The sequence below is a fragment of the Pteronotus mesoamericanus genome, unplaced genomic scaffold (genome assembly GCF_021234165.1).
Source record: "Pteronotus mesoamericanus isolate MK-2021 breed Mesoamerican mustached bat unplaced genomic scaffold, CSHL_Meso_final scaffold_167, whole genome shotgun sequence".
Taxonomy (NCBI): Eukaryota; Metazoa; Chordata; class Mammalia; order Chiroptera; family Mormoopidae; genus Pteronotus; species Pteronotus mesoamericanus.
In genome coordinates, this window is record NW_026555308.1 from 26,423,868 (window position 1) to 26,436,063 (window position 12,196).

Genomic DNA, 12,196 nt, shown 5'->3' on the forward strand with positions numbered 1-12,196 from the left:
CCATCACACTCCAGGCCAACATCATCGATCCCCTAAACTCCTGAATCGCCTAACTTTCCTTCCTGCATCCATTCATGCCTCCGCGCCTAAAAGTAGATCATGTTGTGTCATTCTCCTTAAAACTCTGCAAAGGCTCCCACTACACTTGGAATTAAAAATCCATACTCTTTAATAGAGATAGAGTGATGACATAATTGTAGAAACCAGGACATTTTTAAGAGTGAAAAAAAAAGTACTAATAATCACATTAGAACAACAGTCCTAAACCAGACAGCCCCTGGAACACCAAATAGAGCATCGCCCTAAATACAGCCCAGAGGCCTCATCCTCTGGCCACTGCTTACTTCCCAACCTCTACTTTCATTTCTCTCTTATTACTACACTCAACTGCAATGGATTTGTTTTAATTTGTAAAACAAACAAAAAGGCCATGAGATTTTTCATTTTGGGGGGCCTTACGTGGGCTATTCTATACGTCTAGAATGCTGTTTTCCACTTTGCCTAGCTCTCTCCATCCTCCCCTTCCCGTCTGAGCTCAACTAGTGTCTTTTCCTTCGAGAGCTTTTCCTCTCTGACTATTCATACTGAAAGCCATCCTCTCCTGTCTTGCTCTTTTGTAGCGCCCTGCTCGTTCTCTTCATCTCACTTATCATAGTCTATAATCTAGGTTTACTTTCACAGTCTTTTAATGTCTTCCTTCCCCTCTAGACTTCGCGCTCCACGAGGGCAAGAGTTAAGTGGGTTTCGTTACCTGTGCCTGGTGTACAGTAGGCCCATAGTTTATACTGACTGAGTGACTAAGTGAAAATGTCACAGTTGATGGGTAATAGGGTCTGACTCCAGGGACCTTATATTCCCAAACTAATCTGCTTTTCCCTAATTGCTGAGTCATCTAGCAATGTTAAATTATAATCTGTATATCTGAATACAAAGACAAGATTTTCCCTAAAATTAGTCTTTAAAATGTCAAAGTCATGGCTTAAAGGGAATCACCATTAACTGCAGGGAACACTCACTTCTGTGACATTTATGATGATACTGTAAATGAAGACACAGATGAGCAGCTAGCATTACTGAGCACTGAATGTGTGCTAACATCATGCTCAGCAACCCATGACCCTAGAAAGAGTAGGTCATTCATTCAAAGTCTCATACAGGTAGTCACAGATCAAACTCAAACCCAATTTTTTAAATTATTTTTTATACCAAGGAAAAAGGAAGTTTAATAGAAGCCTGCTAAGAGAGCTAGATATGAAAAAAAAATGCTATTATTTGGGATATAGCCTAGATAAAAAGTTAGCAGGACCAGTATAAGCCTATATTGTGCAAAAAGCATGGACAAATTTAAATTTACTTCAGTAAGGCCCTATATTTGAGAAAAGGAAATGTTTCAAGTAATGGATTGGTTAAAGTAGTTTACCTTATCTAAGCATACTATAAAAAAAGGACATCTTTTAGTATAAGATATTACCTTATATTAAAAATAAGAATAATTTTCATGGTATAGATATAAATGTTAAACAAAATAGACAATTTGGAGACAGGGAATTGAACTAAGTTAGAGACAGACAGAGAAATTGATATTCAATGCCCCCCAGTGAGTATTAGTGCAGCGCACTGGTTCTCAGATTGATTGGCACCAAAATTAGTATTCTGCAGTTTGTAATTAGGTATAGGAAGCCAGAGCACTTTGGTGGCATTTGATGTGTTCTCACACAGGCAGCTTAATTGGTAATGAGATTTGCGTGCTGATGTTAGCGCAGCAGATTAGAGGCTGAAGGGTAATAAATATTCTCCAACCTCCTTCCTTTCTATAGAACAAGTGGCTTCGTGTATGTGAAAAGTAGGATTATATACATGTAGGAATACCAATCATTTTATACCCATACATAAAAAGATATCCATTTAGTAAAACTCACTGTTTAAGACTTAAATTATTATAAGTCCAATAGAATATTGGCCTAATAGAATAGGTTATTGAAATTCCTTTTATTGATTTCCTTAGATGTTATTAATATTCAAATGTAATGACAATTAAGTGACATTTGCAAATAGGCACATCCTGACTACCCACAGCTATTGAATGTCCTTAATAATATGAACTAATATAAACATCTCATGTGGAATCTTACTAAATCTCAAATTTTATTTTCAAATAAAGTCATTTGTTATCATTTGATTTTTGTCAAATGTGACTGCTACCAAGAGATCAAAATCATTTCTACCATAAAAGTTGTCATTTGAAAAGTCCAGGTTACAGTGACTGTCTTTAGGCTCTAAAACACTGTTTAAAAACAGTGCTATAATTTTAAATACTAATATCACCTATGAATATATTTAAATTCATGGGAATCCTATACTAGATGCCAAAATAAAAATGGCTACAACCCCTCCCACCAAGAGGTAGAGTATATTGCACCTGGACTTGGTTGTATGACCTCCTTAGTCTAAAGGAACATTAGCAAACATGCGATATCCGATGTTTGCAAAGTTTTTGCACATTGGAGTTTGCCTTGCCTCTTGGTGCTTTTGGAAGGCAGCCACCATACAAAGAAGGCCAAACTAACCTTCTAGATGCTGGAGACATAGGGCTCAGCCACCCTTTATCACTCAGCCAAAGACTGGACATGTGAGTGAGGAATTCCAGGCCCATGCAGGCTCTAGTTGATCTGCCAACTGAATATAGGGAGACCAGCAAGAGAACCAACAAACTGAGCCAGAACAAATAGTCATGCAAAAAATCATCAGTTAATAAATAATTGTTTTACATCACTAAATTTGGGATTGGATTTTATTTTTAATGCAGCAAACTTAACTCATACAAACCTCCAACCAAATATGTAGCTATAATATATGTCAGTGTGTGTGTCCATATAACTCAAAATTTACCCAAAGATAAGGTTAACTAAAAGTTTGCATTGTATTAGTTATCTCATCAATTATAAGGAAAGGTTGTAGGATAAATATTCATCATGAATTATGGAAGAGCAAGCTCCCCTTGCTTAATTAAATGATAAAATGAACAAGCTAGGCTTTCAATTAACACAAAGATTCTATGCCTTTTAGTTCAAAGAAACAGTATGCTTCCAGGAATTTCAAGATACAAAACTCAAGTTGATGGCTCCAACTGCAAATTCAACAAGACAGAGTCATACAATCAACATTCAAAGGATTTGAATATAAATTCGTAAAAGCTAATTTTTAAAAGTAACTTTTATTATTAGGAAAGTACTTCATAGGCTATTTGTTTTTTATCTTTTGATTGTCATATATTATTAGACAGGCTTTAATGCTCTTTCGCTCTATGTGACAGTCAAATAATTTCATGTACAGTCACCCCTCCTTGTCAATGGGTTTTGCACTCAGGATTCAACCAAATGTGGATCAAAAATATTCAGGGGGAAAAAACCCAGAAAGTTCCAAAAAGCAAAACTTGAATTTGCCATGTGTTGAGCACCATGCTGAATTCACCTGAAAAAGTGATGTGAGGACATACCCTGCTGTAGCTTACATGCAAATATAGATTATATGCAAATACAACCCTATTTTATATAAGAAACTCGGGCACCTGCTGATTTAGTATCAGGGTGACGTGGGGCTGGAACCAACTCTCCAAAGATACCAAGGGATAACTATACTTTCTTGCTAAAGTATATGTGCTAAGGTACACATGACTTCTGTCAAAATTATCATAGTATTGATGTCAATCAAATAACTGTCCATGGGCACCTGGCCCCTACTAACATGGTAGCCAGCAACAAAACCAACATTTTATCTGCTCCTCCAATTCTTCTCATAGCAGAGCACCTTTGTGCGGTATAGTCATCTGTATGACTTCAGACTGCACTTCTTTGACATGTCCCACTGCAATATATGCCAGCGTCTGGGTATGTGCATGCACACAGACACACACACTCCATCTATGCGCACACACAGGGCAAAGTCCATTTTTTGTTCCTGACAATGGTTTAAAGAAGAGACCAACCACAGGCTCCTGTTTACTTTTAATTTCTATACATTTGAGGTTTGATGTGGCCACGAGTTATCTTTTAGAATCGTGAATGAAGTAACAGCTGTGCTGAATGCAAATAAAAGTAATTGTTGTAACGTCTGAAATGCTGTATAATGCACGACATTTTTGTCAAACTCAACTTTCCCAGAAGTTTACAAATGAAACCCAGAATTCTAAGTGATATGTATCTGGTCCTTAGGGGAGGGAGAGGAAGTAAGGGGGTGGAAAGATATTTTCAGGGGCAGACAAAGTACAGTAGGGCGGGTGGGATCATGGTTTCCTGTTCTTAAATTCTTCAAGAGATTTTTGAGCTAAAAGACCCCTGCGAGTTCTATGTCAGGGTAATCAATTCTGAAGACATATTTCACATGTGACAGCCACATGTGAAGCACTTTCACAAAACTTCCACCGGTACACTTCTTCTCTACACAGATGTTCTTTCTGTCAAGTACAAGATGCTGCCGTGAGAATCATTTTGTGATATTTTTACATACTAAACGGGGCTTAACCAATCTCTCTCACTGCATCTTTTCTTCTTAGGGAATGTCACAGAATCCCTCTCTTAGGGAAACATTCTATTAACCTCAGAAAATTTAATTTTTGCTAGTAACCATTAATAGAGAATAGAATTTAATATCCACCAGCAAGCATCTAACAATTTTAGCACTTTTGATTTAGACCATCATCCACAAAGTACAAAAATCTTCCATTTACTTAGTGGCCCCTGCCCAGGACGACTCAGAGGCAGTGATGGTCTCTAAGGGTGGAAATCTTTCCTTTCAAATAGTGGACACGTCCTTCCAGGAGCAACAGACCCTCACCTATGAGTGTTGTCCAGGTGGCAAGGACACCGCTTGTCACATTTGATGCCGTAGAGCCCTTCCGGACACAGGCGCGCCTCACAGTGCTCCCCGGAAAAGCCTGCTTCGCAAAGGCATGAGCCACTCACATGATAACATTTCCCTCCATTGACACACTGGCAGGTCTCAGCACAGCGAACTCCGTAGGAACCTACAGGACACTGGTCCTGGCACCTACCAAGCAGAAGGCGGAAGCAGAAGATAGGTTAGTTAGTACCTTGTGAAAGCAGTCAATTCAGACAATTTATGCATAAATTGAAACTACTCTTTGAACTTGATATTTATTTAGTGATTATCCCTTTACAGATATGAACAACATTAAGATGAACTACTCTGACTATAGATAGTAGTAACAACAATATGACCTGATCAAAGAAATAACATAAACAAATTAAAATTAGGAGCCTGGGACATGAAACACAGTTCATACACAGTGCTTGCCAAAGGTATTTGTAATGTTTTAGTAGGTATCAGGAAAGCGGGAAAAAAAAATGTTCAAATGTTAGTCCCAGTCCAAATCAGGAAATTGAAAAATGTGTTTCCCAGGTCCAAAGAGAAAACTTTATAGCAAATTCAAAACTAAATTTTAATTCTGTTGGCTTTCATGCTGACATTAATTTTTAATCTCAGCCATGAGATTTAGATCAGGGGAGCTCTAAGCTATTGAAATCAGGTGTCCTTGATTCCACAGTGGGAGCAGGAACTGGTAGGTTGCAGGAAAGCGTGGAGTTCCCTAACACAGAATTTTTATTAAATAGGGTATTGTCCTCTGTTGGGAAGAAAAGCTGCCAAATGGCAAGGAAAAAATATCAGACCTCAAAAATTCACTTTATTGTCTTTTAAAAAATAACATTAGAACTCCGTCCCAGAGGAAGGACTGGGTAAGCTGCATCAGGTGGGACGCAGAGCTGTTGGAGGGACGCATGATAGAGAAGGGGACATTTTCATTGCTCCATAGAAAGCAGGACTCGTTCTTGGCCCGTCAAGCCTCTTTTCGACCAGGCAAGGTGATGGGATGGGGCTTCCTGCAGCAGGAGCGCTTTATGCTTTATGCCAAAGGAGAGGGGGATACGGTCTCATCTAGCCAAGCACTCGCCACAAGCAGGGCAACACTGTGAGTCTCAACAGCCACTTCCCACGTGGCTCTCACGTCATGCCAGACCCAGAGTCTAAAATGTAGGTCAGCCCTGCACTTTTCAAATGGATGCGATGCAAGAAGCAAGTGCAAAACAAATTCAAACACTCTTAAAAGCAACAGCGAAGTGGCCAAAAGGCCAACATTGTTTCCAAATGACTTTGCATAATTTTAATGATAGCGTGTGATTACTAACAATACCAGGGCTGGGCAGAAATTCTATTGAAATGTTGAGGATAAATCTTGAGAACCCTTTGGTACTTATCTGGTTGACTCTGGCTCTTGCATATATTTAAAGTGATAGGGAAAGGAAAGGAACTTCTTGCAAGTTGGGTTTCACAGACTCTAGACCTGTTTAGATATGTTTGTTCATAGGCAAAGTCTTCAAATCAACTGCTCAACAAATTATTAGATAAGTTCTGGAGTAATTGCTCTAACATTTAGCATAAAATCAGAGGTGTGCTTTTAAGTTACAGGAGCCTGCCTATTTTTAGACCAGAGTATTTTTAAAAGGTACTCTATTTTTAGCTTGTAAGAATCTTTAATAAGTGACAGCACTTAATTTATTCCTTAAAGATGTAAACTTCAGAGAAAGAAATGCTGAGGTACAATAATTTGGCCCCATCACGGCTCCACTTAATGCTAGCAAGACAACCTATCTGTCCAGATTTTTTTGCAAATCATTACCAAAGAAAAAGAAAGAGAGAGAGAGAGATAAGGTACAAGGGTTTCTCGCTCTTATATGGATTTGAAAACAAACCCAAAGGCCAAACGTTGGACTGCCTGATTGTAACTTGGTAAAAAACACAGCTCTTTAACTGCATGACCCGGGTATAGAACAGAGGCCTGGAAAAGCGTCAACTACCAAATGACAGGGAACCAGTGCACATATTTTATCATACCTTGGCAGAGACTTCCTTTTCTTTGGGAAAACAATATTCATAATAGTCATTCCTGGCCCATATTTATATTTTGAACCTATAATTAAGTATACTACTAGTTTATGCTATAAATGGCAAAAAGCCATTTGAATTTTACTTCATAAAAAGTAGCCAGGAGGTAAAGCTTGCTTCACTTTCCTGCTTCTCTTGTGCCAAGTTGCACTTGTAAGAGAATCCTGTTAATAGTAGTTGTGTCTATTTTCATCTACCAAACCAAAATGGTAAGGTGTCTTCCTCGAAGTAGACATTTTCCATCTTGAAAATAAACACAATCACAAAGTAGATTCTGCTTCTCTGATTGGCTGGATGAAAAGTCTTTGTCAAGCTGTCTTATCTATTTTTTTGGCCCCTTTATGGAAAACAAACACCACTTCCCAGTAAATTTAAGGCCTTTGCTGTTGCTTTTGTGACACCAAGTAGAACAGAAAAGCTATCTTAGGAATCAGGAAAAAAGGAAATACATTTGCTTAGGAGAGATGGCAGAGAGATGGATAAAGATAGCGCAATAAATATTGGCCACAGTAGCTAATGGATGCTAGCTAAATGGATATTTAGAGTTTCTATGTATTTTTTTTAAGATTTTAAATAATGCCCCTGGAATTAGGAAGAATAGATAAGCAACAAATAGAGATAAACTAATAAAACATGACACTGATTTCCAAACAAATGAGGGTCATGGGGTTGTTTTAGTAGCATTTCGATAATTACATTGCATCTCATTGTGAACTTGTAAAAAAAAGAAGTGAGTTTGCACGTAAGGGGTAGCAGCTTCCTCCATCTCCCTTGTCCTTTTGAGCACGATCCTTCCTAGAGTGACTGGAAAAATTAATTGGGCCAAATGATGATATAGGGTGAAAGAATCACATCCCTCATTAAACCTGGATTGATGAATCAGACCCCTGCCTTTCAAACTTCTGGAACTGCTGCTCAGGGGAAAATATAAAAAGCATTGGGACAAGAACAGACAAATAAATAAATGAAGAAGAATAAAAGAGTCTGGGAAGGAGCATATATAAAAATCATAATTTGCTCTTAGAAAAAAGATGGCACTTAAAATTCTCCAGAAAAGTTAATACGTGGCTTTTGTATAAGTGAGTGTAATTTGTGGATTAAATATATAATAATATCCTTTCTATCTTTAACAAAAATAAACTTCAGATAAATAAGTTTTAAATATAGAAATACAGATTACTAGAAGTAAATACATAGCAATATTTTTTACTAATTGGGTTGTGAAAAGCCTAAGTGGCAAAATTTCTTTAAAAAAATTATAATTTTTACTATCTAAATTTTTAAAAAACTATATTGCAACCTCCCATCTATAAATTTAAAGCATAATGAAACTTGACAATTATTTACAATACATTTAATTCAGGACTAATACCTTTACATACAAAAGGGCTCTTACAAATTGATAAGAAAAAAATAAATAGAAAAAGAAAAAGCATGCACTGATAGTCAACTTGCCCCCAGTCCTAGATGAAAGAAACAGTTCCTCCACTGCAGACCTGAGCTGCATCCCCCCAACTCCTGTCTATAATTTCTGATGTTACCTCTTGTCACACACATTCTGCTTCACTTTGAGGGTAATAGGGACACAGGAGTGGCAGAAGAGTCTTGGGTTTTACCTTAACACAACTGACCCAGGAATCTGTCCATCCAGCTGACATTTACAGAGCACCGTTGAGTGCACAGGACCCCAGCTACGCGTCAGAGGCCTGAGCGATTCCATGACAACCCATTAGCATTAAAAATACTCTTTTAATCTCAAGGATTTTGGGGAGGATCTGGAAACCATTCTCTCCTTCCTCTTGCTTGGCTGTGACACTATACATTTCCCTTATCACAATATCCTGTCAACCTTTCCACAGACTCCAAAGCCTCTCATTTAGGCACCCCCTGAGTGGCTCCGCCTGCCCACAGGGTGCCTGCTTTGTTTTTTCTGTTTGCCTTTTGGCTGGGAAAGCTGTTTCCACATCCCGCTCATGCTCTGCATGTGGTGGTACCTGCTCCTCCAGGCAGCAGCTCTGGCCTAACCTCAGTATCAAGTTATCACTCTGACTTCTCAGCAGAGGGGAAAGAGCAGGCTGAGAGGCTAGGCTCTGTCCCCACACCTCCTGCCACAAACTGCCCCATACCACACGTCTGTTTTCCTTTCATAGTGACAAATACACTTGTCCTCATTGTGTTGTGGGCATGCATGTGTGTACTCTAGAACCCAGATGGGTAGAGCCTAGTTGAAAACAGAGATCATGTTGTCAGCTCATCAGAAAAATAGTAGTTACAAAAACAGCAACTCAAGAAGCAAGTTCCCTCTTCATTTTCCTTCCCTTTCTCTGGCTCTTTACCTTCCTTGCCTTGAATCTAAAATTCACCTGAAAATAAGCTGTTATTCTGTATTCTAAGGTGAGTATAAGCTTGCCTTATTATGTTTGTTATTTTTGTGTCACCTTGAATTTGAGACTTAAATCCCTAGAGGGCAAGAAACAATTACATTTAAATTTTTAGTGCCCTAAAATATTTCATAAAACTATTATTTAGGATTCTGCTCGATCCCGTGCCTCTCCTTTCCTGACTGATCTTTCCACAATAAGATGTTAATGACACATGGAACTCATCTAATAACCTCCTCTATCCAGAATACGACCATAAACCAGGACACAGGTTGCAAAATCTTTCTTAGTAGCCTAATTACCTGTTATAAAAACCATGCAGTAAATGTGTCAATAATTCATAACATCAAAGAATTAAAGGAAAAACGCATAATTATATTAAGAAAAGATGAAAAAGGCTTTAATGAAATTAAACATATACTACTAACAAGAATACAGTATGGTATACAGCTCTTATACCATAGAAATGTACACTTGAAATCTGCATGATTCTATTAACCAATATCGCCCCAATAAATTTAATTTAAAAAAATTTTTAAAAACCCACCTGAGCATGAAAGACAGTTTACTAAAAACCAATAACAAACATGAAACTATACTGAAGTCATTTCCAATAAAATTAGGAACAAGACAGGATCTCCCACTTTTACTTCATTTTGTCAACACTGATTTAAAGGTTTTAATCAATGCAAGATTTCAAGAAAGTGAAACAGTAATTACATATATTGAAGAGATTAACTTATCTTTATTTGCAGATGATAAAATAACTTTTGCATTTACTAAAAATAACATTTGAATTAACTAAGAAATTTTGTAAAGTGACTAAATAAACAAGTGAATAAAGGGTGGGGCAAAAGGAGGTTTACAGTTGTTGGTATGGAAAACAATACAATAATTAATAAATAATAATACAGGAATAAATTCTGTGTTTTGTATACTTACAACTGGCAAAACTACTTTGCCCTACCCTATATTCAAAAATAAGTTTTACTCTATACAAAAACACCCAATTAAAAACTGAAATGGGATCTTTCAAAAATTGTAAGATGCTTACAAATAAATTTAACAAGGAAGTACACAATCTAAGTGAGGGGAAAAGCACCCTAAAAATAGCTTATTAAAAGTCATAAAATTAGAGCAGAATTTTGGAAAGAAAAAAATGGAGAATGTTGAGGGAATTCTTAGTTCATAGATATCAAAAAGAATATCTAATATTTATACAGTCCTAGACATTATTCAAATTGAAATAACTAGGATTTATACAGTTCATAGGAATCACTGAACTGTAATAATAGCTGATATTAATAAGTTTCAACACTGTTCTAAATGCTTCAATGTATTTATTTAATCCTTAAAATGATCCCAGAGGAAATTTCAATTACTACTTGAACATTATAGATGAGGACACAGCAAAATATTGCTTTTAGTCATTACACTCTTCTGCCTCTCAAGTCTCCTTTAATTTTACACACACGTCTGATGAGCTTGATTACCTTTTCTTTGGGGGTATGACAGATTAAAGAGCAAACCAGAAGACCTCTGGGTTATCAGCTTATCACCTAATACCAAAATTACCATTAGCGAGTGTAAGAACCACTTGATTGGGGTGGCGAGCATACTATACAGGGTACAGATGATGTGTTGTAGAATTGTGCACATGAAATCTGTGTAATTTTGTTAACCAGAGTCACCCCAATAAATTCAATTAAAACAAACAAACAACAACAACAACAACAACAAACCCAAAGAACCACATGAACACAGTTATTTGCTCTTATTTCACATGGGACCAGAAAGCCCTGTAAGTCCCATCGGAACTTACTCTATCACTAGAGCACAATAAAATGACTGATATTTTCTCTTTTTTTATTGTTGTTCAATTGCTGTTGTCCCCATTTTGCCCTCATTACTCTCCCCTGCCCCGCCCACCCTCGCCTCCCACATTCAGTCCTCCTCTCCCCGTACTGGCCTTGTCCATGGGGCCCTTATACATGCTCCTTGACTTGACCCTTCCCCTTCTTTCTCCCATTGCTCTCCTTCCCCCTCTCCTCTGGTCACTGTCAGCTTGTTCTTTATTTCAGTGTCTCTGGTTCTCTTTTGCTTGGTTGTTTGTTTTGTTGATTTAGGTTCTACGTAGAGGTGAGATCATATGGTATTTGTCTTTTACTGCCTGACTAATTTCACTTAGCATAATGATATTCTTAATAGACTTCTGAATCATAGAATGTAACATTATGTCCAAGATACTTTTTAAAGATACCTAAGTACACATCTCATTTAAAAATAAATCTACCCAAAAATGTTTATAAGGTACAGAGTTTGGTGCTTGAAGTGGCTGTCCTGAACACTCAGCTGTTTAGAATGACATATTCATCACAGGTTTTGAATGGCTGATATTTTTATTGCTACTATTTTTAAAGCTTTCTCTGTATTCAATTTACCATCACTATCTATGATTCAGTTTCTGTCTGAGTTGGGAAAGAATCTGTCAAATACTCTGGTACCTCATGGGTGCTGTGGAACACTATAGAACCGTCCCAGACACGCAGTAGCGGAGATGTTCGCCAGACCTTTCAAGCTTTCTCCTTTCACGCTGTTACAAACAGAAACACAAGACTGTCCCTTACCGTTCCCCCGTGTATCCTGGACTGCAATGACATTGGCCTGTGGCAGCATCACACGACCCTCCATTATGGCACTGACATTCTTGGGAACAGTTCTTTCCAAAGCGACCCTCGGGGCAAGGCTGACCACACACTGTGCCCTGCATTTAAAGAGACTTGGAAAATTAGATGGGCCTCCAGCCAGGGAAGGGCCAAAGGAGGAGGGAAAAAAGAGAGGAAACAGAAAGGGAA

General features: G+C 37.8%; 1 protein-coding gene across 1 annotated transcript in view; it reads right to left on the reverse strand.

The window, feature by feature from the left end:
- MEGF10 (multiple EGF like domains 10) overlaps positions 1 to 12,196 on the reverse strand; it is a 166,181-nt gene that overhangs the window by 41,768 nt on the left and 112,217 nt on the right. The window contains exons 8-9 of the mRNA XM_054589877.1: positions 11,969 to 12,105; positions 4,834 to 5,046 (exon numbers count right to left, since the gene is read on the reverse strand). Coding sequence (XP_054445852.1) covers positions 4,834 to 5,046; positions 11,969 to 12,105 — 350 coding nt within the window. The remainder of the gene's footprint in view (positions 1 to 4,833; positions 5,047 to 11,968; positions 12,106 to 12,196) is intronic.